At 40.1% G+C, this 27,979-nt stretch overlaps 1 protein-coding gene across 1 annotated transcript; it reads left to right on the top strand.

Moving 5' to 3' along the window:
• LOC117831122 (endoplasmic reticulum metallopeptidase 1) lies at positions 1–27,979 on the top strand. The gene is made up of 15 exons (XM_034709648.1): positions 1–346; positions 4,697–5,001; positions 9,316–9,443; positions 9,582–9,687; positions 10,222–10,368; positions 11,569–11,661; positions 13,943–14,155; positions 14,695–14,915; positions 17,921–18,095; positions 19,230–19,420; positions 19,561–19,713; positions 19,879–20,081; positions 20,196–20,311; positions 20,822–20,985; positions 21,874–27,979. Exons 1-15 carry the CDS (start codon positions 72–74, stop codon positions 22,048–22,050), a joined length of 2,667 nt encoding a protein of 888 aa, XP_034565539.1. The 5' UTR covers positions 1–71; the 3' UTR covers positions 22,051–27,979.

Genomic DNA, 27,979 nt, shown 5'->3' with positions numbered 1-27,979 from the left:
TTTTCGGTCCACCAGAAAAAAAAGCGACGCCTGAGAGCGACGCTTGCAGCTGATGTACCGCTGGCTCAAAAATGGAGAGCGACACCACTGTCCGGAGAATAAAAGCCTTCGGGACACAGAATTATGTAGCGGAAGATAACGACGGTTCCCGGGACCGGTGCGGCGATAACGGCTACAGCGGTGAGCCAGAGAGGAAGCCTGAAGTGAACATCTACTTGCTGCGGGAAGGGCTGGCAGCTTCCCTGGTCTCTGTGTTTATTTTGGTGCTGTGGGGACTCGTTCATTTGTCGTTACAGCAGCTCGTCATTGGAAAGCCGACCGGCGAGTTCAACGCAGTGAGAGCCAGGTGAGTGAGTCTTTGTTGATTCGCACCTTTCTGTTCTTAAACTAGCGTTCTGCAATGAGGCGAGCTCTGGCTAACCTTTCCTCTAGTTTTACAACAGACCCGCCTAGAAACCACTACCGGGTGTCATCTCACCTCTACCTTCACCTCCACCTCCTCCTCCACCTTTACCTTCAAGGTAGACAGGTGTTTTAACGGTTTGTAACAGCCGAAGGACTCCATGCATAAACCCAGAGACACCCAGAGGCATCTCAAAGTGCCTGACGTGCAGTGGTGTACAGTAACAGAGTAAATTTACTTGAGCACTGTATTTAAGTACATTTTTTGAGTATCTGTACTTTACTTGAGTATTATTTTTTTGAGAAACTTATTACTTTTACTCCACTACATTCAGAAGACAATTATTGTACTTTGTACTCCACTACATTTATATCAGTGCTCTAGTTACTCGCTACTTTTGCTTTGAAGTCAGCTCATGATTTTCCTTCTCTTTTCTGAAGTCTGATCCCTAAGACAGTATCTGTGTTTGTATACTTCTACTTGTCTCAGTGGTTTAGTCGTACCTGTATATCGTGCGTCTCCAGGGTTGAATGTGGAGCAAACACAGAGCAAGTTTTATTCAGATCAGGCAGTTCATGTAGAGGTGGTAATGATGGCTATAATTTTCCACCTGAGCACCCATGGCCATATCTTCAGCCCGTGTTAGAGGTTTTTGAAATGAATAATGATAAGTATCGTCTGAAATGTTCTCCCTGTTTCCCACTCTGCTCAAACATACAAAAATTCACAGTCCACCCTGAGAAAGCGTGTTGAGCTATGTAACATTTGTTTCATTCCAGATGAACATTTGAAACTAAGTTGTCTGTGCTTGGAGTAACTTAGTTTCTGTTTTTATTCCATGGTATAGTTTTTAGAGATTTCAAGTAATGGTTTCTAAATAAACATGATTTAGCAGAATGTACTCCTATGTATTCATGACTGCCATCATGCTTTGTGAAAATACAAAGTTTTGAGATATTTTAAGAAGTACTTTGAATACTTAAGTATTTTTAAAAGCAAGTACTCTAGTACTTTAACTCAAGTAATAATCTGACAGAGCGACTTTCACTTGTATTGGAGTAATATTTGACCTGGAGGATCTATACTTTGACTTAAGTAATGGAGCTGTGTATTTTGTCCACCACTGCTGATGTGATGTGGGGAAAGTAGAAAAGGAAATATTCTACAAGATCTGTTGAAATGACAGGACACACGATTATAACCAGCTATAATCACAGAGCTGTAAGGGTAGAAACAGACATAAGTGGGTTTAAATTAATTATTGAAGGGATGCTAGATATAGCAATGTTAAGGTTCAGTAGACTGTTGCACATAGCAGTTTGAGTCAACATTAAGCAAAAAAAGTCCAAATATTTGTTTGCAATTACTTGCCAAAATGCACTTATTTCTCACCCTCTGTTGACATAGTGATTTATAAATGATTTAAAGCTTTGGTGAGGATCTTTGAGCCAGTTATGCATGGACCAAAATTGGTACTCATGTCTCTATATGACCTGCAAAAGCAAACAAGACTATCAGCGACAAGCTTCATAATGTATTTACAGTAAGTTTAGTGTCTGTTATCAATGCCACAGGGTAGGTGCCAGATGAGGTGAGCTACAGCAAGCTGAAGACACATCCTACAGTATAGATTTACAGTGAGAAATACATGTGACTGTTAAAAAACAGCAGGATGAGATTTGCCACTATATCCTTTTTTCATCAAAAGTGGCAAAAGTTGCATCATGACAACCAGTTTCTTACTTTGTTGATTTTAATGGCAACACAAAGTTAAAAGTGACTTAAATGCAACGTTTATGTCATGTCATGGAGCATGAGTATGAACAAATGCAAACAAATATTTGATAGATCCAATGTAACCAGATAAATCAATATACCTCCTGATAATACAAAGAAGCTACATAATTTATAGATAAATGAATGCCTCAGCTTTACAGTGCAACAGCTTTTATCAGATTTTCAGCCTCTGGGAGAAGGAAAGACGGGGATTAGGATCCGCAGGGCTGCGGTTGAGCTCTTGAAAGTGCATGTTGATGGGATTTGCCATCATTTGGCTGGTTTCTCTATAATGGAGTCGAGCGTGGTGCATTTGTACTGATTAGGAGTGTCTTTGGTCACAATCATGATTTTCATGAGTGAATGACAAGTCGGCCCGGATTTGAATTATGAGCCTGAGGATCTGAGGATAAAACAACGTCTCTCAGACTGCTGCTAAAAGGAACGAAAGTAGCTCTTTGGTTATCTCTAATCAAGTTCAAACCACTTTGTCACAAAAAATGTACGACTACAGAAAGAAAAATAAACATTAACAGTATTTTATTTCTGCTGGCAACAGCTGGACTAAAACACAGGGATTCAACAGTCATGGTTGGATGACTGATATTATCTTCAGGTTGTCTCTATGGATGATGTCAACATCAGCTAGCACAGCAGCACTTCTGCTGGTGTGGCCAGTGGAGGTAACATTGGTGTTTCGTTGAACAGATGCAGCAAACAGTATTAGCAGTTGCTTCTTTCAAGTAAAGACGAGGGAAAGCATCTGTTTTTCTTTTTCCTCCCCTTATTGGTTGCTTTGCTTCATTTCCTGTTTCAGTCTCCGAAGGGGTGCTGTGTGCGCTTCAACAAGGAAGAACAGGTCAAAGCAATATAGAAATATGCCAAAGTACGGTAACCTGACTGAGTTGGGGCTGTGGTCCAAAATCCGGACTCAGCAAACATAGCAAAGGAGGGTTACATTAATGTCTTATGAATAATAAAGATTAGAAAAGTGATAACAGTCAGATTTATCTCTTGCCCTTTCTTTTGTGGGGCTATCTTTATCTTTATTCAGAAGGACTTTCCATCCCAGTCATTGAACACACCAGTCAGACACTCCAGACTCCTCTTTCTCTTTTACAGAATGGAAAAATAATTTTTCAGAGCTCTGTATTTATAATTTAATTCAGTTCAAAGTACAAAGATAATCATCTTTCTGTTATAGAAAAAAAAGAAAAGCTTTGCACATCTATTAGATAGGAGAAGAGCGGGCCAATCAAAAATGTTAACTCCCCCACATTGTCCAACGTCCAAAACTATATGTTTATTAGCAATGTTTCATTCTAAGACCATCATGCAAACAGTCTGTTTCTGTCATACATTGTGTTGAGAAACAAAGAAAAGGGTTTGGTAATTCATTTTGCTTCGAATAGGTAAATGTTTGACTTATCCCTTATCAGTAATGGAAGAAAAGCTTTTAGCTGCTACACTATGAGATGAGATGTTGTCTCATTGAAAAGCCCTGACAAATACTAACATCAAACTCAGTGATTTTCATTGCTGACTTTTACAACCTAGTACCAAAAAAGGGATACTGTGCCAAATGTTTATTAAAACATAATATGATAGTTTACACATTTTCAAACCCTACATTTAATTGAAAATGTGCAAATACAACATATGAGATGTTGAAAGTGAAAATGTATTTTGTCTAATAAAAAAATACAGTATAGACTTTTAAATTTGGGGCCCTTAACCTTGAAAAAATATGGCAAGGCCAACAAGACATCAAAATTAATGTTGTCAAAACTTCACATTCTTGTTGGAAATCATGGACGCTGCCTCCGCAGGAGAGGGATCACCTGGCTTTTTATCAGTGCACAGTTCAAAAACCAGTATCCATGATTGTATGGGGATGCATGAGTGCCAATGGCCTTGGTAGCTTACACATCTGAGAAGGCACCATTAATACTGAACAATAGATAGACAGGTTTTATTCTGCCATCCAGACAATGCCTCTTTCAAGGAAGACTGCAAATTTCAGCAGGACAATGCCAAATCACATTCTGCACAAATAACAAGAGCATGGCTCTGTAGTAGAAGAGTCCGGGTGCTAACTGGCCTAGAAACATTTGGCTCGTCATGAAACCAAAAATATGACAAAGGAGACCCCACACTGTTGAGCAGCTGTAATCTGATATCAGACAAGAACAGACAACATTTCACTCTCCAAACTCCAGAATCTGTCCTCCTCTGTTTGCAAATGTAAACATAGTGATATTTAAAGAAGAGGTGATGTAACACAATTTAAAAAAATGGCCCTGTTCCAACTTTTATGATACATATTGAAATTGAAATGAGCATTTATCTAACCAAGCATTATGAAAACTGTCTGTTGAGCTACTGAAAATGTTAACCTGATTTTGAACGATTGAAGCCCTTTGACAATCTACTCTGTAACAGTAACACAAAAAAGCAGGACATGACAATAACAGTTTCTGCCTCTGTTGATTTATTTCTGTTTACCCTACAATCCAGGCAGCACTTGGAGCAGATCACCAGCGTCGGCCCTCGTCCAGTGGGCAGCCCGGAGAATGAGGTCCTGACTGTAAACTACCTGTTGAAGCAGATTCAGAATATCCAGGCTGAGACAGCAGCGGGCCCCCATCAGCTCACGGTGGACGTGCAGCGTCCTACAGGCTCTTTCTCTATCGACTTCCTTGGAGGCTTCACCAGCTTCTATGATCATGTCACCAACATCGCTGTCAGACTGGAGCCCAAGGGTGGGGCGCAGCATCTCATGCTAGCCAACTGCCACTTTGACTCAGTTGCCAACAGTCCAGGTATGAAAACATTCCGTGTTCTCCTAAAGACTCCTGTTTGTATATAGCCTGTGACTGAAGTTATAGAAAGTTCACACACACCTTGCTTCCTTCTCCAAACTTGATTTAAAGATTAAAGAAAGGACCTCTAAATAGGAGTCTTGGAATAAATGAAGCAGAGCACAGATTGGAGCGATCAGTTCTGTAAATATGATCAAATCTGTTGTAACATCCCTCCATCGCCGTCCTGTACATACAATATAGTGAATCTGTGGTTTCCCTTTTTGGATTTAATAGTTGTTGTGTGCCACCTCAGGATGCTGTAAAATAGAACTGGAACAATGGGGTGCAGTGTGACTGATCTGAAGCACATTTTAACATAAATTCCTTTTAGTTTTTTGTATTTTCATTTTGTACAATGACAGCAGCAAGAGAAGGCTTAATCAACCAGTCCATCACTTTGGTCAAGAGTTAGATATCTCAACAGCTATTAAAGGACTGCAAGTGTTAGTTATCGAATCTTAGCATGCTAACTTGATACGTTACGATGGTGGCTATGTATAACACCATGTCTGCTAATTTTGAAATGCTAGCTGTGTCAGTGTTAGTGAGTCACCATGCTGAGTTGACCATTTAGCTTTCAGCATCTCTGTCACTGCAGTCCCCTCAGCCACAATCAGGATTTGAACATTTTGATTTCATGTCACACTCAGGGTGGAAAGCTAAAACTCTGTTAGAAAGTTAGACTGTATTCAAGGTTATGTCATGAGAAATAATGGATAGTGAAAAAGAAGATTAATGTTAGGGTATATATGAAGTAAAACAACATTTTTGAAAACTTAGCTTCAAAGACAACAGCTAATGTAGCATTCACAAAATTCCTTGCTAACAACCTGTATATAGATATAATATTAAAGGTGTAAAGTCTTGTTGAATTAAAATTAGGGGTGTAAAGATTATTTTTATCAACGATACGATTCGATTTGTATCACCAGTCGTGGTTGCCGATACGTTTAAAGGACGATATTGGTTCATTTAGAACGATCCGATACGATTCAGTGACTTGAAATCGATTCACTAACTTTTTAGCCAAAGTTCAACCAGTGTGACTGTGAAATAAATACCTTGATACTGGACAGTCCTAGACTCCTGTTGTTGGTGTGATGTTTTTCCCCCGAGCCGAGTTTCGTCCTAGTCTCTGACTAAACATGCTGGCGAGGCCTGAGGCTTCTGCAGAGCTGATGTTACCTTGCGCAGCAGCTGCAGCGGGAACGCTGCAAGAGGTGCCTGGACGGTCGGCTTTGTGTGAAATCCCACGGTGCCGTAGTAGGTGGTTGGATAGATCTGTCGTGTTGCCGTGGTACTTTACTTGACCTTTACATATCCTACAAACAACGAGCGACTTATTTAGAACATCTCCGTCTTTGCAAAAGCCAAAGTTTTTCCACACGCTGGACCGCAATGGTGGCTTGATAATTTCTTGCTCTCCAGCTTCTCCTCTGCCATGGCGTGTGGTGATGATGTCACAGGCAGCCTGAATCGAGTAACGTTTAACTTCTTTATCATTAAAAGTGCAACAAAAACACATCCATATAAAGTTTGCTGTGCTTAAATCCAATGCGTTATTTCCTAGTATCGATACAATCGATTTATTACCTTTTAAAACGATGTTAGATCGATGTTTGTCATGCCGAGCACAGATCGATGTAGTCGGATCATAGGAATACAAATCGATACATCGATGTAGTGGATGAACTGTTACACCCCTAGTATATAGATATAATATGAAAGGTGTATAGTCTTGTTGAATTAAATGTAAGGTAGCTAATATGCACAGACTGTTTGGCCTCACTTTGGGAGAGTTGGCATGTCATTCATCTTTGATACAGTCTAAGGTTAGAGCTAACACTGATGTTAGTTAGGAATCAGTTGAATGCTATGATTAGCTGTTTTGACATAGCTGCCGATAGCTTGCTAGGTTATCCAAATGTTTTTCTTTTCTTTTACCACATGTACATTAAAAAAAACACACTCTACGTTGTGTTTCTATTTTCTGAAATATATGTTTTTTTCTCCACTTTGATATGACATTCAAACCTGAAATACAATAATATAAAAGCCTTTGACCTCAGCCCTGAGTGTGATGTCAGAGGAGAAGGGCTGCTATGTGAATATAATGGCTGGGCAGCTTGTTCTTCTGTAGACACCTAGCCACAGGTTTCCAGCATGCACTTCCTCTGGAGTTTTCTGATAATACCCTAATTTGTCTCCCGTGCTGTCCAGTGGAGTCATGTGGCTCACACAGCCAGAGGATAAAACCACCATGGCAAAACAAGCCAATCTAAAAAGCTTCTTGAAAACTATTACAAACAGCCATTTAGTGCTTTTAACAGGAAGCCTGTTGGAGCAGCGGCTCATATCTAGACCACACAGTAATAAGAGTGTTTGTTGATGATAGGAAGCACATTGTGGTATGTAGTCCCATTTTTTTTGGTCTAGTTTTAAATCAGGAATTTCATAGTTTTATTCCACACCCTAAAGCTTGTTGGAGAGACATATTTTTACCACTTCAAACACACACACACACACACACACACACACACACACACACACACACACACGCACACATGCACACATGCACACATGCACACATGCACACGCACACACACTCACATGTGCTCACACAGCTTCCCTGGCAAGAGGAAATTGATCTTCGAGGTGTGGGCCAGGAAGATACACATACATTTTCATGTCCTCAACTGCGTGCCAAGCCTTTGATTTCATGGAATTCTAAACACTCGGTCATGCAAAAAAAAATAATGGGAAAGGAAGAAGAGAGAGACAGAAAAGAGCAGAAGATGAAGCAGACGAATATCTTAGGTTAAAGGACTTTTATTTCTTGTACTCATAAACACTAGGAAGTGCACGGGTAAACAATTTAGGCTTTGTTTTATTTTGTAGTGTTTTTAATAATAATAATACTTTATTTATATAGCACTTTTCAATACAGGTAACAAAGTGCTTCACAGTGGGCAATAAAAACAAGAAGTGCAAAGCAAAATGAACGATATGAGATCAAATGAAATAAAAACTTAAAAACATACAAACTTATAAAACAGACCCTTAAAAACAATAAAAGCTTCCCTGTAAAAAAATGTGTCTTGAGTAATGACACAAAACACATCACTGACTCTGAAAGTCTGATCTCCTCTGGCAGGCTGTTCCAGAGTGTAGGAGCCCTGACTGAAAGAGCCCTGTCCCCTTTAGCTTTCAGTCGGGTCTTTGGAACAGCTAGCAGAGAACTCCCAGAGGATTTCAGACTGTGACTAGGTTTGTAGGGGGATAAAAGCTCTGAGATATATAGAGGGGTAAGTCCATGTTATGCTTTAAAAGTCAGTAAAATAACCTTAAAATCAATCCTAAAATCAACAGGCAGCCAGTGTAGATGAGCTAAAATGGGGGTGATGTGGGCATATTTTTTAGTTCCAGTTGAAAGATGAGCTGCTGCATTTTGAACTGTTTGAAGACAGTGGATTGATTTTTGACTTAGACATGTGCACAGGGAGTTACAGTAATTGAGACGAGAGGATATAAAAGCATGAATACGTTTCTGTAGATCTTCTGCTGACATTAAAGACTTGAATTTAGATATATTTCTGAGCTGATAAGAACAAGACTGGACAACTTTTTTCAAAACACAAATTCCGATCAAAAATTAAACCAAGATTTTTGGCTGAGGGTAGGTGACACAAGTGGCAACAAGTGGCAACAACAGAACCATGAATAGGACCCTGACAGACAGAGAACAGGGCTCCAACCCCCACCTCACAATCCAGAAAGCTGCGGCACATGATGTCTCACTCTGGCCCTCTGATCATTTGGACATTTTTCTCCCTTTCTTCTCCATAAATCATGTTCCTCATCACTCAGGTTTCTCTAATCTGTCTGTATCACATGCTTCTTTCACATGCTCCCTTTTTTGTTACTTCTCACTATTACCTCCTCCTTTTTTGTTCTCACCCTCGCACAAGCGGTGGGAGCTGTTTTCATTTGCCAGCTTGTAGCATTCCTTGTGTATTTGCACATTCACTCAATTCTGTCCTCTCCAGTTTGTTTGTGGTATTTTGAAGAACTTCAGGGTTTCAAACTGCATGTTTCATAATCTCAAACTGAGCCACTGGGTCAGGACGTTGGGGTAAACTGGCTGAGCAATTGCATAACCCTAAGCTCCCTTTGCTTGGTATGAATGTAAAAGTAAGTGCTTACACTGCCAAACTGTGCACTGTGCAGCCATTTAGTATTTTTGACACACGTACACTGGTTTCCTTGTTTTAGGTGCCAGTGATGATGCAGTGAGCTGTGCAGTGATGCTAGAAGTCCTCCATTCTCTGGCCAACCAGTCTACTCCTCTTCATCATGGAGTCGTCTTCCTTTTTAATGGTGCAGAAGAAAATATCCTCCAGGTAAAACAAAAGTGACAACAACATATATTTTACACTTTACCAGCCTGTCTTCACCTCTCTGTTTTGTTATTCAATTTTAAAATGCCTCTCCTTCATCTGCTGTATTTGTTTTTCTCTCTTTTTTTCCCCCTGTATCAGGCCAGTCATGGTTTCATTACCCAGCATCCCTGGGCAAAGCAGGTGCGAGCTTTTATTAACCTGGAGGCTGCAGGTGTTGGGGGCAAGGAGGTTGTTTTCCAGACAGGTACTTAACCATTCCTGTTTGACAAATGGCTCCAGTTTGCATGTTAGCAGTTTTTCTCTGTGTGTTTGTTTTGTAAGTGTTTGTGTCTGCAGCCCACCTCATATTGTTTCTTTCTCCCCTAATATGGAAAGGTTGTAAATAAATGCAAAGGTGATGTTACTGTCACAGAGACATGGAGTGCAGCTCTAGTTTTGCATTAACAGAAATAACCTTGTTGCCCTCTGGCAGGCTGCCACTGTTCTTTATCGATATGGATTACAAAACCATGATTATGGTTCCTGAGGTGCCTGTAACAATGCAGTTATATTCTGAACATCATCTGATGCACTTACTCTGCACAACATATACTATATATTGCCCATTAAAAGAAGGCCAACATTATAGAAACAACAAGCAGCCAGTTGTAAAGGCAGTGAGGGTCCAGGTTACAGACTAAAGATGATGTAACTTATTTTTCTGATGATTGTTCTTTGACTTAAAACCTCACAAAGTGAAGAAGCTGTCCATGTGAATGACTTTCCTGTTCCCCTAAAGGTCCAGAGAACCCGTGGCTGGTACAGGCGTATGTTCAGGCAGCCAAGCATCCCTTCGCCTCTGTGGTGGGTCAGGAGGTCTTTCAGAGCGGCATCATCCCCTCTGACACTGACTTCCGCATCTACAGGGACTTTGGTAACATCCCAGGTAATACTGAGCCATCCTCAGAAAACTGTTAACAATTAAAAAGTAAATGTATGGAGTTAGGATGATACATTTGCGCAGCACAGACAGGTTTATTTTATGTCCTTTTACCTTCTCCTTTCACATTGACCGTTAAAGCAATGTGGTGTTTTAATAGTGACCTGCCAAGGGACTGCATATGTAAACTAGCTTTAACCCTCCTGTTATGTTGCGGGTCAAATTGACCCTTTTTAAAGTCTATTTTAGGCAATATGTGCCTTTTAAACCAGCTAAAGGCAGCATAAAAATCTGGGCAGCATGTGACAGAAGAAGTGTCGTGTTAATTTATCAACATCACTTCATAAAAAAAAGAAAAATTCAAGTTGTAAAATAAAATAAACAAAAATTGATGTAATGTAAAACTATTGTATTTATATTTAGGGCTTTCAAATGTACATTAAAAACATTTTAACATTAATTTGAATTAAAAACCCAGTGAGTTATCCTCATTGAACCATGATCTGTGAGAATTTAAGAACACCAATGGACTAAATCTTGATTTAAATGGTTAGTAATGGAGTTAAAAACGAGGTTAAAAAAAAAATCTGTATTGGGGTTCTGACACTTTTGGATCATTCAATATGCCCTGGGTCAAATTGACCCAGGAACATTATTGCTGTTCCAGAGAAACAATCATAACAGGAGGGTTAAGCTAACTTTGGTACAATGCATCAAATGGTAGCATTTATGTTCAATCTTGTACATGGTCCCTTTATAAATAAATCAAATAAATAAATGGATAAGAGATGGAACTGGTATGCCTCTGTTAAATCTCCATCAAAACAATGATGGGTCATTGCTGTTCTGCCAACATTGGAGGTAGTAACAGAGGGGAAACAGCGCTACTGTAGAAGTCCGACACAGCATTACGAATCAGCATTGTGTGTGTGCTCACATGTTTATATTTGTATGTGAAGCTCATGCTGATCGTTTGCATATCGTGCCTCTCGCGCCTCCGCAGAGCAGTAACACTCAGTAGAATCACACACTGGGACACCAATATTAGGCGGTTGTGGTTTTGGCAAAATCTCAATGCAAAGAAAGGCTCATGTTGTACCTAATTCTGAAATTTTGTGTGTATAACTTGTTATAGGCATTTAGAATAAAGTCATTTTTCTCAGTTTTGATCTTATTCTGTCTAAAGATGTTTTTTATTTGTTACAGGCATTGATCTGGCTTTTATTGAAAACGGTTTTATCTACCATACCAAGTACGACACTGCTGACAGGATCCTCACTGACTCAATACAGAGAGCAGGTATGCAAACAAACCCACTTACGTCACTGCACTTAAAAAGAATTGATCTTTTCTTTCACATTTATACACCACACATGGCAGATGTATTCAGTGCCTTTCAGGAGGTTGTGTTTGCCTCTAGAGGAGTGAGAAATGCAGCCCAAAGACCAATGTGACTGAACTACTGCATTGGCAAATGTTTCCGTCACACAGACACAAACGCATGCTGCTTACTGTTGCACTTGCTCTTGCATCTGTGTTGCTGAATTATTTTTGCTTTACTTAGCAGAGAATCCAGGCAGTCAGCAGTAAAAAAAAAAAATCCTGAGACAGTTGGCATCTTTCCTCCCTCGCTCAGCAGCTACTGGAAAGCTCCCTCCTCTACATCTGTGTACAGTAACTCAGTGTGAAAGGCATGAATTATTAGAGAGAGAGAGAACGTGAGATTACAGCCAGAGGTAGGAGGTATTTTTAGTCCGTAGAGATGAACACTTTTGTTCAGTGGTGAGTGGATGCAGCACAGGGGGTAGTTGAAGAGGAAGATCCACCAGTAGCTGTGCACTGGAGATGCTTTTGATGAACGAAGCAGCTTTTTGGCTTAACCCATATTTTGCTTTGAATCTCCTGCTCAAGCAGCTCAGCCTTGAACAAATCAGGATAAAAGTTCAAGGCAAGAATTGGTGTAATCTCAAATCTATCTAAGCCTGAATTAGAGTACTGCTGTTGCTTTGATAACATCACACTTAATTATGAATCGCAGACTACCCAAAATAAAAGTTGTGGGTAACTCACAGAAGAGAATTGTTAACCCTGACATGTACAAGTAGTTGTTGTAGTCAGTTGTTTACAGTCTCAGACCACAGAAAGCCCACTAGGCGGAAGAACAATGGAGCTTTGTCTCGTCTGAGTGTGCGTGTGTGTGTTTGTGTCCTGCTAACTGTGCAGACATGCAGGCTTCAATACATAGGGCAGCACAGATGAGAGACACTCGGCCCTCAGGCTGCAGAAACAAATGCAACCTTTTTCTGAACCTTCACATCGTCCCACATTTCTCATCTACATTCAACATGAGGGATTTATTTCATGGATAGTGCTCTACCTTCAAAATTCAAGCTGTTGCATAACCTCAAGCAACTGTTAGGGTCATATATCACTCACACACATCATCACTCTCTTCCATGCCAGAGTTTGTGACGTAACCATATCATAACTGCTCACACACACACACACACACACACACACACACACACACACACACACACACACACACACACACACACACACACACACACACACACACACACACACACACACACATGCATCATTATACCCCCTTAAAACACCTTTACATGCTCAGTGTTAGTTTGTGAGGCACAATAGCATAATTGCAGGATGAGTAACACTGTGCATCTCTTACATTTCCTGTCATGTGAAGATTTACAGTTGAGGCATGTGAGAATTAGAGTGCATGCAGGAGCAGGAGTTTAACACAAGTAAGAAGATGTAGTGTGGGAGAGAGCAGTACAAACAGCCCAGAATGTCGTACATATGCTTTTTTCATGACTCTCAATATGATGCACTAACCAACAAAAATAAGTTTTATTGGATTAAAAAAAAGCTGGTGATTGGGTGCTAGTTTGGCCTTATGTTTAAGTTGCACACCCCATGTACAGAGGGTCTAGTCCTCAACGTGGGCAGCCTAGGTTTGAATCCAGCCTGCAACCCTTTACATGTCATTCCCTGCACTCTCTCTATCAGTTTCTGGCTCTATCCTCTAATTAAAGGCACAAGAGGCCAAAAAAAGAAAAGCTGGAAATGCATCTGATGATTGATCAGCAATATAAGACTAAATACAAAATAACAGACCTTCATTTAATAGTATGCATTGCTTTTTTTGTAATACTTCTTAATGTGCTCTTCGCTGCTGAAGAAAATACTGTCTTAGTATCAGTGCAGGAATAACAAAGGCCACTATGTCAATGCAGGCTGTCCCTGCTGGTCATGAGGTTACACTGAGTCATCAATAAACCCTGTGTGCTGCATGTGATGTGTCAGTCCTATAGAGGAGCTTCCTCTTTCTCATATGATGTGATGCTATCACTTTCATATTCAGGTTTTTACTTCCTCTAGAAATTTAAATTGAGGAAACCACAGATCACAATAGTGTAAACCTCAGCCTGTGCACTCTTATCAGTTAGTATTGTCTCACATCAAGTCCTGGCTTAACTTCCGTTATCAGATCTCCTGTGTTTAAACGTCTACTTTGAACCGCTGCACCTCAAAATTCACGTTCTGTTTTCAGGCGACAACATCCTGGCGGTCCTGAGGTACTTGATGATGTCAGAGAAGTTGGCTGATTCCTCAGAGTATCGACATGGCAACATGGTGTTTTTTGACCTGTTAGGGGTGGTAGTTGTGGCGTACCCGGCTCGTGTTGGCACCATCCTCAACTACATGGTTGCCACGGCCACTTTCCTCTATCTGGCCAAGAAAGCCTCTCTGCCAGGAAACGGCGGTAGGTCTTTAATTCCTGTGTTGGGTGCATGTCCAGCCACTTCCTGTACTAGATGAATGTGTTGTGTACCTTTTTCATTCAAAATATTAAAAATTAATATTATGGTATAATCACTGAGGAGCTGCTTTGTAAGAAACAAGAACAAATCCTGTGAAGGGAGATGTACATACATCAACATGCATGGATATCAAATGTGGAGTTCCTCAGTGGTCAGTTGTCGGCCTCCAAATGATTTGATATGCACATAGATTAAAATCGCAGGGTATCATAAATATTAAAATTGTTTAATTTGCAGATAACATACATTTATATTGTTCTGGCGATAATTTGTATCATCTTTTTTAGGAGATCAAATGAAAATGAATAAATGAAAGCGAGGGTTTTACATTATGAATACAAAACAACACTCTGGATCACAAAGTGTTGCTTACTCAGTATTGTTTGCTTACATTGGAAATTGTAACTCCTGTGTGAATGTTAAGGGCTTCTAATGAGCTGTTTTGAGTTTTATATAAACAATTTGTCTCCATCTCTCGCAGGTGGTCGCTATATCCGAGACCTGGCCTGTGCCACAGGTGTAGCAGTCCTCAGCTGGTTCGTCACCCTGCTCTCGGTGCTGATCGTAGCATTGATCATCACGCTCCTGGGCCGCTCCATGTTTTGGTACAACCACTTCTACGCCTCCATCTGCCTGTACGGGTCTGCTGCCACAGGCAAGATGGTGCTCGTTCACACGCTGGCAAAGAACTTGTACTTTGGAGTAAGTAGATTCTGAATGTAAAATTAAAAGGTAGACAATCTGAGAAATACTTAATTTGCTGTCTTGGAACAGGCCCCTTTGAATCCACCTACTTAGTGATATTTGAATCTGCAAAACAAGCATTATGCATAACTCCCCAAATGTCAGGTCCTCCTAAAAAAGAACTGCAGTGCAAAGTTGAATGAGGAATAAGGCCAAAGATGAGTGTTGACATAGTTTTTCTATTGAACCTGAAAGAATTAAATCAGTCAAGCTTAGATTAAAATCTCAAAATGTATCTCGTTTTTAAAAAAGTCTTCTTATACTAGAGAATTTCTAACAAACGCGGTGCAGACTTAGTTTTAACAAATTACTTTAAGTCAATTTTTACTTTGTAGCTTGATATCTCACAATGATCTAATCAGGCCAAAGTGTTCTGAGTTAAAAGCCAGACACTTCCTCTTTATTCATGCTGATTACAGAACAGCTGCTCTTTGTGTGAGTGTGTGTTTGCGTGATTATAAAACTCTCGCACCAGTAGTCATCTATCTCTTTATCATTCACCAAAGTAAATTTACCGCTCAGAGCCAATTGACCTTTTTTCACTGAGGTTTTGTAAGTGAGTACAGGAGGAAGTATCTCATGCTTTTTAGCTATCAACTGTTAGCATCTGCCTGTTTCTGCGCTCGGGCCTATCCATTAACTTTTTCATCAACCCTGCTCATTCTGCACATCTCAGGAGCAGCTAGTTAAGGCTCAGCTGATGCATTGCAGGTCTGACATTTTGTAAATACAAGCTCCTACTGGAGGTTGAAATCATGACAGAGAGAGTATTTTCATCCCAGGCTTACCACTTTATGAATTAAAGCTTTTCATGGCCGTTTTCCAGAAAGGACTCAGACTAATCTTGCTCCCAGACAACATAGGGCTTCATCCCAAATAAAACAGAATCTCAATTTAAAGTGCAGGACATGTCTTTGGCCTTGTTTGAAATGGTACAGACAGTCCAGATGAAAATTGATGGATTTTGTTAAGCAGAGCAGATAGAAATGAAAAGTCCTTGAAAAAGACAAAATTAATAATAACCCTCGCTCACTCCATGATAAATGCAGTTCAGTGGATTCCATCCTTTTTCTTCAGTGTTCAGATTTCTAAAGCATCTTCATCAGCACCATCACTCATGTTCAAAATGTACTTGTTTTGATTAATTTGGCCATCCTTAAACTTTAAATAGTTCAGATATGTGTTTGACGTTGATCGTCTTTATGCAGTTGAATTATTTATTCAGTGTTTTGGTAAATTTGGTGAAATTTGCACTCATACTTGTTTTTCTTTTGGGCATTTTCACCTTTAATGGACAGGACATCTGAAGAGAGACAGGAAATGTGGAGAGTGGGGGATGACATGCAGTAAATAATTGAGGCTGGAATCGAACCTGCAACGAGGGCTATAGCCTCTGTATATGGGGCGTGTACTTAGACCACAAGGTCAACGGCGCCCCTGCACTCATACTCTTACCGCTTTGACCGGGAGAGCCTCATATCTTCCTTTTGTTCATATTTTAATGAACTATAAATGTTTCTATCAACAGCTTTAAGCTCTGTGTTTCAGATCCTCTATATATTCACTAAATTTTAATTTTGCAATTACCAAAGCAGTGTAATTTGGTAACCCATGCACTGATTAGTGATATCATTATGACCACCTGCTGAATATCATGTAGGTTCCTGTCTCACCTGGTGACATGGACTGTGGTATCGCACAATATACCTTTGGCAGCACATCGTTTCAGTTCTGTAAGTTGTAAGGTGGAGCCTGCACAGGTGCTCAACTGGATCAAGATGTGAGACATTTGGAGGTGAAATCAACACCTTGATCTTGTTATTGTGGTCTTTCAAGTCACCTTCTTTCTTCGTGATCCAGTCCTGACGTCCCTTTGTAGATTATTTCAGTGGTGAACGGAGGTCAGCATGTGCACTGGTCTGTGGCTGTTCAACAAAGCTCCCTTTTGACACTGGGGATTTATTTGCATTGCAGTGCATGGCAGTGACTCTATGCCAGAGGAGTTTCTATAAATCTGGTTGATAGATCATTTACTCAGAGGCGATGTTATCTTGATGTTCTTTTATTCAGACCTTGTGTACTCATGATGGTTTAGCTTCTGGGTGAAATATTCTAGCAAGACTCTCTATCATGCTAGAATAATGCTTGGTAAAATCAGATAATTTAATGCTTCCAACAGTCTCCTACATTTTTTTTTCATCATGTCTTGTTCCTTGTTTTGCTTTTTGGATAAACCAGTTTAACGCCTATGATGAAAGTCCCATTTTGAAGGAACTGGAAAGTATCAGGTCACATCACAGAATCTTTGTTCCTGTTCAGTTATTACTCACTTTAACGGTCATGAGCTCATTGTTGTCTGAGTTGCAGAAAAAAAGTGATATGGATAAGGGAATTTGAGACAGGAGCCTTCTTCTCATTATTGCCAATGAAACAGATAAGAGGAGAAGAACAACAACTCTGCATTCCACAAAATGTTATGTTTTTTGAGCTAATTTGTCATCTCCACTGTAGTATGAAAATTAATGCAGAACAGGATTTTTATTTAATTCAAAATGTTTATATGTACAGGTATGTATCTATTGAGGTCTGACAGTCTTAGGGTGATAGAGTAAATTTAAGAAACTTGCCAAATTATCACAGATCACATGTGCGTTCTTTATCATAGTTGCAGGAATCTGTTACCTTTTTGATAATCATATCAATTGTTTGTTCCACATTTACTTGTGTGTATTTTTGATATCATGCCTTATCATCTTTTGCTCAGAGGCTTTTTTTCCCGATTGATTTGAAATATTTTCTTCCCCTAGGAAACTTTTTGTTTCTTTTCTTTTCTTTTTTGGCAAAGCAGAATTTTGTTCTGAATCACACATGATTCTCCATTTATCTGTGAAACACTATACAGCTGAAATAACACTCCAAATAATGTGCCTAATCTTGTCATGCATTGCATGTTTTCCATGCAGGGTGTTCGTTTGGTGGAGTTGGGCGATCTCTTCTTTGATGTGAGCATCCTGTTGTGGTGCTGCAGCCTGGTGTGGCTGACCCAGCAGGGCCTGTGCTCAGCCTATGTGCCCATGCTGATGGTGGCCTTCCCCCTGGCCACCAGACTGCTGCTGGCTAGAGAATTTAAACACAAAGGTACAACACTGCATCCTGACTTCATGAGTAGTGTCATAGTTGTGATTAAAGTAAAACTCAGTTGAAAGTTCAGATTGTATTCATATTCTTGAGTACACATTTGGTAATTACACACACTCTTTACTACTCTCTGAGAACTAACTTCAGTTCTCATGGAGGCAAATTTCCACCATTGTTATAAAAATTTAAAAAAAGATCCATGATAAAAAAAAAAAATGCTAAGTCATTGCTATGACATTAAATGTCAGAATTAAGAGATAAAAACTCATAATTATTAAATAAAGTTTTAAATTATACGATTGTAAATCATATTTATGAACTAAAAAGTCAAAAGTATGAGACGAAAAGTTGAAAAGTTAACTATGACTTACTATTTCTTAAATCTGTTATTTAAATATCTCATGATAATGTCTTCATATCTTTTGATTTTGATCTTTTATCTCACATTATTGCTTTTTATCTCACAGCTTCTCACTTTTTACCTCTTCACCATAAAATGTTGACCTTTTTATCCTATAATAATGCCTTACCAACTCAGAATTTTCACTTTTTACACCATTATTTCAACTTATTTTCTCATGATCATGACTCACTATCTTACTTTTCGTTTTGGCTAATTCTTCACTTGTTTCTTATTACTTGTGGAAATTGCCTTCCATCTACAAGTGCCGCCTCATTGTGCTTAAAATAAATCACTTGTGAGATTGTTTGACAGCTTTAGGAAATCCCTTTCCTCTTGCTAAGTCAGGGGAACTCTAGGTTTTTAAGTAGACAATCAGACAATCACAACCGACCAGATTTTGCAGAAACACTGACAAGCTTTACCTTTCTCTTCTTATTTTTGTATGAATCAAATAACTATTATATATAATAATAATAATAATAATAACTTTATAAATAATAAAAAGTCACAAATATGAATGAAATTGGTTTAACAGTGTATGCTTTGTATGTTTAGCCATTTGAATGGGTTTGAACATTTTTGCCTTCAGAGGTAGTTTAATGTGAATTTATGCTAACTCCAAGTATAAAATGCACCCTTCACTGTGGTTTGATTTGTTTCTAAAAGCACTCTCAATCATTCACCTCTCTCTCTCTCTCTCTTTCCCTCCCTCCCTCCCTCTCTTTCTACAGGAGCATCAGTGAAGTACAGTGTGCTCTACTTGTTGGGTCTGGCTCTGCCGTATGTCCACTTCATGTTCCTCATCTGGGTGGTGTTTGAGATTTTCACCCCCATCATGGGTCGCAGTGGCACAGAGATACCTCCTGAAGTGGTGCTGGCTACCTTGGTCACGCTTGCCACCATCTTCCTCTCCTCTTTTTTTGTGAGTGTGGTGTGGTGTACAATAATGATCTAAAAAGTCTACTAAATTACCAAAAACATGTATTATTTGTTATGATCATATAAAGACTGCAGTGTGGGCCCTACTTCCAGTTCTGTAACAAATGATATATTTTGTTTCAGCTGCATTTCATCTACTTGGCACGGAGCACTAAGTGGATCCTGGCTGGCCTGGCTTCAGTATTCATCATCGTGCTTCTATTGGTGTCCAGTGGCCTCCTCTTTCCTTACTCCGGCAGTCCAGACAGCCCCAGGCCTAAAAGAGTCTTCCTGCAGGTTTAAAGTCACAGCACACACAAATACAAGCAGGAACATGAACTCAGTAAAAAGCACCTAGGCTATTCCCTTAACGCACACACTTAAGAAGTGAAACTTGTGTACATTTGTCCTCTACACTTTGAAATTTTAAGACATTTACCTTGTTTTTACTCTCCTCCTCAGCATACGACCAGGACCTTCCACAACCTGCAGGGCCGGGTGGAGAGCCGGGACTCCGGTGTGTGGATCAACAGCTTTGACTACACAGCCATACAGCACATCTCACCCCTCATCCCCGAGATCAATGACAGCATTCGCACGCACTGCAGAGAGGACCGACCCTTCTGTGGTTACCCCTGGTTCCTTCCCGTCAAGTTCCTCAGCAAGTCAGTAACACAGTAACCACTAGCTCACGGCATTGTTCCTATTCCTCTTGTTTTTATTTCCTTCATATGTTTGTCCTATTCTTTTAATCGTGAATTGTTTTGGTGTCTTTGCAGGAAGAACTGGTACCTCCCTGCTCCAGAAGTGTCTCCCAGCTCTCCAGTGGAGTTCAGCCTGCTGTCTAAAGAAGAGACCAGCTGGGGGACGGTCAAGATGACTTTCAGCGCTAAAGGTCCGGAGCGCTTAATCTGTCCAAGCTGACACAAAACTCTAAACATTGTCTCAATGGGACTCACATGCAGAGATAAGAAACATCCTCAAAAAAGACTTGCAACACAACTTTGACCTTATTTGGTTCATTCACACACAGCAGGTCATAGCATGCTACAGGTGCTACTACTTCTCTGATTTGAAGATTAGGATGGTGTTTTTTTACTTTAAAGAATCACAGCACGCCTCAGCCATTATCTTCAGTTAACTGAACTAATCTGAACATTGTGGATTCAGGGAGAAAAATTAGAGCTCACGTCACTTTCTTCACTAGTACATCCAGACATCTTTATTTTACCAGTGGAGTCGACCCTGATGTCCGTTTCAAGACTCAGTGCTCAAGAGCAGTGATTACATTTTTAAACTCGAGGACATGCAAGCTTCTTATTTACAGTCTTATCGCCATACTTGTGCATAATCATGGACGTGTCACTTTTCATGTTCATGCCCTACCTTGTCCTGTCCTGTGCAGGCCCCAGCCACATGTCTCTGTACCTGATGCCTCACAAAGGAGCCAGCCTTTCCACCTGGTCCTTCGGGGATGGAACGCCCCAGTTCGACCTGAGCGGGGAATATTTCATCTTCTATTCTCACGGCCTCGACGCCCCATCGTGGACCTTCTGGTTCGAAATTCAGGTACTCTGCTCGCATCGTAGGAACTTCTTTACTATATGCACTTATTAAGATTTCATAGTGTTGCTGTGTTGTAAATTTGTTTTGGATGAATTATTTAAAGTCCCTTCTGTTTTGGGTGTGAAGATGGAATCTTGGAGAGCATAACCAAAACTTTGAGGGAAAACAACTTGACATGACTGATTTTCCTTTTTTTTTTTAAACTCCTCAAATAATGCAAATGAATTGTATCCTGTGTATTTAAATGAGCAGTGAACACTCATTCAAAAACGTATGAGCCTTGAAGCTGCTCGGAGGCTGAGTTATTTCCTTTGTTTGGAGCCAGGCAAGCTGTTTATTCCCCTTTCAAGTTTTTATGCTAAGCTAAGCATCTCAATACTCCAACTGCAAGACAGGAGAGAGGTATTAGTCTGGGCATCTCACTCCTAGCAGGAAAGTGAATAAGCACATTTTCCAACAAGGCAAATAACTCCTCTAAGAATGCTTTTCTTTGCCCACGATTGATTATTAATCACCCGCTACAGGTGCACCTTTGGCCGCCTGAAATCCATCCTGACATCAAGACCAGTTCTTTTTATCATTCCTTTCATTCCTCACATATTAGATTGGTGCCAAACTTCACCCCAGGGCCTCAGCCTGCGATGTCTGCAGGAGATTAGCTGCAGTCAGGACTTAGTTGGACGGTGTCGCCGTCATGTGAAATCCTTTAACTCCTGTTTAAGAGATTAGATTTTTTTTTACTGTATTAGGGAATGCAGTAGTCAAGACCAACTCTTTGACCTCTACAGAGAGTCTTTCAAATGTACTGCACAATCTCAAACATGCAACACAATCAAGCTAAGAGAAAGATGTTTTTTTACATTCAAGATTCTCTTTGTGTTCCTCCATCAGCCCCCCAGAGACCCAGACCCGTCAGGTCCGGAGGGGATGATCTCTGTTGCCATTTCCTCTCACTATTTCTTTGGACAAGACCAGAGGACTGCTCAGCTAGAGGAAATCCTAAGCAGGTTTCCCACATGGACTTTCCCTTCATCTTGGGTCAGTACCTACGACATGTACCGATACTGAGGACGTCACGGAGCATGATGATGACGATGAGAAATGCCGAGGGGGCTGCAGGGGCCCCCCCCGAGGAGGAAACAATACAAGGAGGACAACAAGCCCTGCTGCCTTTTCACTCTGACACAAACTCACACTCTCTCTCTCTCACACACACACTCACGCTCCCTCCCAGCCTGCCTGAGAGACCCCCATCACTGTGTCAGTAGGCTTAGTAGCTAACAAAGCAGGAAGACATGCCAGAGGTAAGCTGATCACAGGCTGAAAAAGTCACCGTCCGATGCTGCGGTCGCCACAAGCCTCGTGCTCATTCCTGGGTTAGTGAAGGAAAGGAGTTAGGGTTTTTTTTTTTTATAATCTGCTGTGCCTTTGCTTTTCTCACTCCATCTCACTCCAACTCATTTCCTCCTGTTCTTTCTTGCTCACGATGACACTCTTCCTGAGTGAATGAGGTTGCATGGCTAAAATTCATTCTCAAGGGTTCAAGTGTCTCCGGCTTCCTCTGCTTAAAACAAAAAAGGAACCTCACCCTACCGTCTGCAATCTACCTAAGTATCTGTTGTTTAAGGGAGAAAAACAACCCTGCTTTCATCCACCTTTAACTCCTTTAACTGGAAACCTTGACACCTCAAAAGTCACCTTTTATCTACATTTTCTTGTCTGTTATCAGCTAACTGTGAAAAAACATAGCGTTATCATTCCACCGCTGATTTACGGCGAGTCGTACCCCTATGTCACAATGAAGAATGCCATCAATCTGCTTTAAATGTCAGAGAATCTGGCATGCAGCTGCAGAGATCTGTGCCTGTTAAACCAAAACAGACGCAATCAAAATGTCATTGTGTCCTTTTAAAAAAGAGTAGCGCTCCTGAGGGTAATGTGGGGTTTTGATTTTGGGCTTGATGAGGATGAGACCAAAACTAATTGTGAAATCAGGCCTTACTGCGGCCTAAATATCCCAGGGGGGAAAGCAGCTATGCAGCTCCACGGTCATTAGCAGCGTCATTGTCAGTCAGCCTGTTCCGTTCCATGTGGGAGTATTCATTATAACATGTGCAGTTACTGTAATAGTATTTATTGTTGATTACTTAATGCTGCAGGCTGTCTCCAGCAGCACCAATAACTACACCCCCTCCACACTTGAGATTTCAGGAGCTTGTCTTTCCCCCACACACACACACACACACACACACACACACACACACACACACACACACACACACACACACACACACACACACACACACACACACACACACACACACACACACACACACACCTCACAGTGACAGATTATCTGTGTCGGATGCGCTCTCAAAACTTGAAAACGACCTTTGGTTTAAGTGAGAGGGAGGCAGGTTAGGGCATGAAGAGGTAGTCAACAGCAATGTTGACTGTCTCTGTGTTTATATCACTACATCAAACAAAAGGTCAATACCTCAATACAATAACAACTGTGAGAAACATAATACTGACAACCGAGGAGAACAACGAAGCACTACGAAGCAGAGGAATGTCACTCACCAGGACTGACCCCTCCCCCACCCTTAAAACCACATACATGCAAATGATCAGAAAAGCAATTTATGGAACATGTATATTTTTTATTGTCCATCATTACAAGGAAATTAATACTCTCTTTCTTTCTTGGAATACGTCTAGAGGAGTTATTTGCGGATGGATCAATATAGAGAAAAAAATAAAGCACACAAAGATATAACACCTTTATTACAGACAGTACATCATCATAGTTTTAGCTACAATGAAATCTGGTCCATATATTCTTTGCACACATACTGTAATAAAACTAACTTCAACATCTGCTGTCCTGATTGGTGCTGCTGCAGATAGCTCATAGCATTAACTGTAATCCACTCACTTGTCATTTTATGGTCTGTGTCACTAATATTTAACTTGTCTTATGTGGAGCTGCATCTTTGTTGTTTCAATCCCGAGTATCACAACCACAGCCCGGTGAAAACGATCTGTGTGATGAGTCTGCGTCACACCTCATCAACCCCACAGACCCTGTGTAAGGATTTAGGGTTCTTTTGCGATTCAGGGCCGTGACATCCGTTTTGGAAAATTCTATAAATTTGATGTTTGAAAAATATGTGGCAGCGCTACCTCCTCGATGATTAGAACTTAGGGCCCAACATCAAGATAAGAGATGCAATTTTTCTCACATTTTGAATGTTGTTGAAGAGATTTGACTAACTAGAGTTAGAAAGAGAGATTATAATGAGAGAGATTTGTCTGTGGGCTTCCTCTGTGTCCTGCTACAGAGGGGAGGTTTCTAGATTTATCTGCAGAGGTCTGGTACCGTTTCATTATGATAGTAAAATCATAATGCTGTGACGTCAAAAATCGTCCCACTTTCTAATAAAATCCCCAAAACAAATGTCACATCGTGGCTTGTTTGCAGCCCCCCCTCCCCTCACCCCCTTATTTACTCACAGCTCACAGCTTGAATCAGGTTGTAAAAAAATCTTGGGAGATTGCTTGCACTTGGGAAATCAGCAAAGCAAAAACACCTTTGGTCCACGTATTTCACTCAGTGATGTGTTGTCGTCATGATCCGTGTCGTCCCGTTTGGCTTCAGTCACACAAAACAAGAAAACGCTGACATAAAAGGAGGCCTTAACATTTCGCTTCCAAAGACGCACAAAATGTTTACTGTTGTGGATCAGAAGAAGAAGTCTCAGAGGTCTTAAAGCTATCAGGTGCTGCACTGTACAGAGTTTTTATCTGTGTGTGAAATTTTGTCTGTTGGAGAGTTTGAGCTTCAAAAAAATCCATCCCAGCCTTCAACAGATCGTGTTTCGGTCGAAAGCAGATTGTCCCGTCATCCCAACTTTTTATGCACAACACCATGGACACCACACAGAAACTTAAAGCTGATACAAAGTAACACAACTGGACAAATACGCCCAAAAACAGGTTGATAAAATAATGAATCAGCAAGGAAAACATGCTCAATATTATTTAGATTCTTAATCACATGCACATTAGCAGCATGTTGGTTCTTTTCAGTCACATTAAAGCACTCATGAATGCCTTATCCTGTATGACTTTGTCCTACAATTACTCTGGAATTGAGGGGAGTTGGCAGAGAGTGAGAGGGGAGTGAGAGGGAAGTTGAAGGGGAGTTAGAGAGGAGTTGGAAGCAAGTCAGAGAGAAGTCAGAGGGAAGTTTGGGGGGATTTAGAAGGGAATTTGAAGGGACTAAGAGTTAACTATTCAGAACTTTTGAATTACTGCTTATTGATAGAAAGTAACACATGTTTTACCATGAGCTATTTTCATAGTATGATTTACTCAGTTAATGATACTGAGCAAATAATACTATTATTTATTTCTTAAGCAACAGCTTTCTTACTCTACCATAAAGCAGTGACTACAAGGTAATTGAAGAAATGTTCTTTGATAATGGGTTATTATTTGTAGAACAAAGTTGTGCATTATAAGGCATATGTAAGTGCTGTAGGATCTCTAATTAGGAAAAAGCATGAAAGCAATAGAGCATGCTATAAGGGCCTGTTTCCACTAACTGCAGTTTTTGTGCCGGTGGCACTTCTGCTTCCGTTAGTCGTGACCATTAAGTTTGTTTTTAAATGCCCTGTATGCAAAATAGTTGCTTTTATGCAGTGGAACTTACAAAGAAACTTAAAAGCAATTGATAGAAATGTTGTTGTAGCATTAGCAGCAGCTCTAGACCTGCATAATATATCCTTGAAAAAACAAGTGCAGTTAGTTTCAGCTTTGTGCGGACCTTAGCTGATGCTGTTGACAAAGTTGATATTGGAGGCCCCGCCCTTTCTTGATGGAATAGGGACATGAAGAAAGGGCGGTGTTCTCAACATTGAACTATTTTCGACTGAGTACGCTTTCTAAGGCCATTTTGGCCTTTATACTGAGAGCTGAAAACACTCAACTGCTTTTGTTAAAAGGCCCCAAAACTGCTGCTAGTGGACACAGGTCCTAAAGCTAGTTGCTGATGAATTTTCTTACCTTTAATATAATTAGTTACTAAACAATCTCACCACAAGGCCAGTCTGTAGCTAAGTTGGATATTTAATGAATTCTCATACAAGTTAGTTGACACTGAGATTGATTTGTTTTTTTTCTGAGGTTCAGAACAAGTTTTGAAAACAGTATAGGTGAAATATCTATAAAGTACTTGAACTCCATGTGCTGAGAAAGATGGTGTGATACAATTCAAATCTCCAGAGTAGTCTTGTGGTCAGATACCGGTCTGAAAGCAAAATATAAGACACAATAGAAAGTTTGGAATTTAACTTTTAAGACAGAAAAGAGACTTGAAATTTCCGTTCTTTTTTTCCCCCTCTCCTCAAAGGACCATACCTGTGTTTGTTGTAGCCACTTAAGCCAGATCATACAAACTTCATGTTAACCGTCTGTAGCTTTGACAACAGTAGAAGTGGGAACACGGTTCACTGTGAACGACTGTTTCAGGTGTCTACAGTTAGAAAAACAGAAAGAAGAACAACTACCAGGCCGAAAAGAAATGGAAGACAGTCAGCTGAAACATGAGGAGAATAAAAACATTAGTATGGTCCTTCCTTAAAGATGCTGCTGTATTAACTGCTGCTGTTAGTCATCATGAAACAGGAACACTAACTTACTGATCAGACTGTTTCTTCTTCAGCTCTTACGGCTCGTGTTGCATTAAAGTGTTGACATCAGTGGATGAAGGTTGTTAACAGCAGGAGCTGATGTGTTTTCTGTTCGGCTGACTCAGATGCACTCTGAAATCTGAACCGTGAATGTGCTTATCTTTTCACAAAATTAGTTTTTTATTTTCCTGTGGACAGCGAAAAGTGAGCAGGGGCGTCTGAAATGTCTTTTGATTTAATGTTCTTTTGATTTCACATCTAATGAAAAGATCCCTGATAACAAGAAGCTGCTTGAAGTAAGAGAAAGGAACACAATCTGTTTCACTGGAGGGGCTTCAGTTGTCGTGCAGAGTGTCTGTGGGAGAAAAAGCTTTATTAACAAATGTAAATGATTATTTTTCTAAAAGTGGGAAAGTAGTGGGTTTTTGTGAGAGGCTGAATGAGAGCACAGAGTTAAAACATTTCAGTAAATCTTCAGAAATATGACATTTATGGTCATTATAACATTCAATTGGATAAAACTCTTGCTCATAAAAAGCAAGTTAGTGTTTTGGGGTAAGACTCCAAGAAGAGCTGCTGTAAACATGGGAGGAAACAGACTTCTGACAATGCTGTGAAAATACTCCTCTAACACGCTGGTTCTCCCACTGTTACACTCAGCGCTGCTTTAGAGCCTAACATAGAAACAAAGTCTCTCAAAGTTTGAGAGCCTGACAGAGCGCTGCACAGGTTTTGTTTCTCAGCGTAGACTCACACTTGGTCTTAGCTTCTTCATCACAAGTCAGTCAAGGTAAAATCTAACAGTGATTCACACAGAGGTTCATATCAGCTTGAGAAATAAACAGTTGTATAATCCATGATTCTGGGATACAAGTTGAAATGTCTTAATGCCTGTTATGAAAGGATGTCATTTTTTAACGTTTTATTAGAGTTTGTTCGTGTTTCGTCCTACATGTTGATCTCACCTATGCCTATTTCTCTAACAGTTCAGTTCATGTTCTGAAAGTTAAGATGTTTTTTTAAACAAGACTGATCAATTTGTTCTTTTTGTGATTGATTTGACATTTAACAGTTAAATTTCTCCTTTTTGAACAGCTGTTTTTGCGTTTTGTTTTTTGTTTTTTTTTAATAAGCATATTTGTCTATCCGTTGGGATTAAGTGATACGACTGTTGAGATTGGGATTGATCTGGTAACAGGGTATTCATCTATTAAAAGGACGGGATGATTTTACATTATGCAAAAAAAGGCTTGAATTAATTAGCACTTGTACAGAAATTAAAATGCTTATTACTTAATTTA

Source organism: Notolabrus celidotus, chromosome 19 (assembly GCF_009762535.1).
Source record: "Notolabrus celidotus isolate fNotCel1 chromosome 19, fNotCel1.pri, whole genome shotgun sequence".
In the NCBI taxonomy this organism is placed as follows: Eukaryota; Metazoa; Chordata; class Actinopteri; order Labriformes; family Labridae; genus Notolabrus; species Notolabrus celidotus.
The sequence above is the reverse complement of the archived record's forward strand: the minus strand, read 5'-3'. Positions and strand labels throughout refer to the sequence as shown.

Coding starts and splice junctions, on each gene's coding strand:
- LOC117831122 (XM_034709648.1), top strand. CDS start 72: ATGGAGAGCGACACCACTGTCCGGAGAATAAAAGCCTTCGGGACACAG. Junction 19,421..19,560: donor TCTTCCTCTCCTCTTTTTTT/GTGAGTGTGGTG, acceptor ATTTTGTTTCAG/CTGCATTTCATCTACTTGGC. Junction 20,082..20,195: donor CCCGTCAAGTTCCTCAGCAA/GTCAGTAACACA, acceptor GTGTCTTTGCAG/GAAGAACTGGTACCTCCCTG.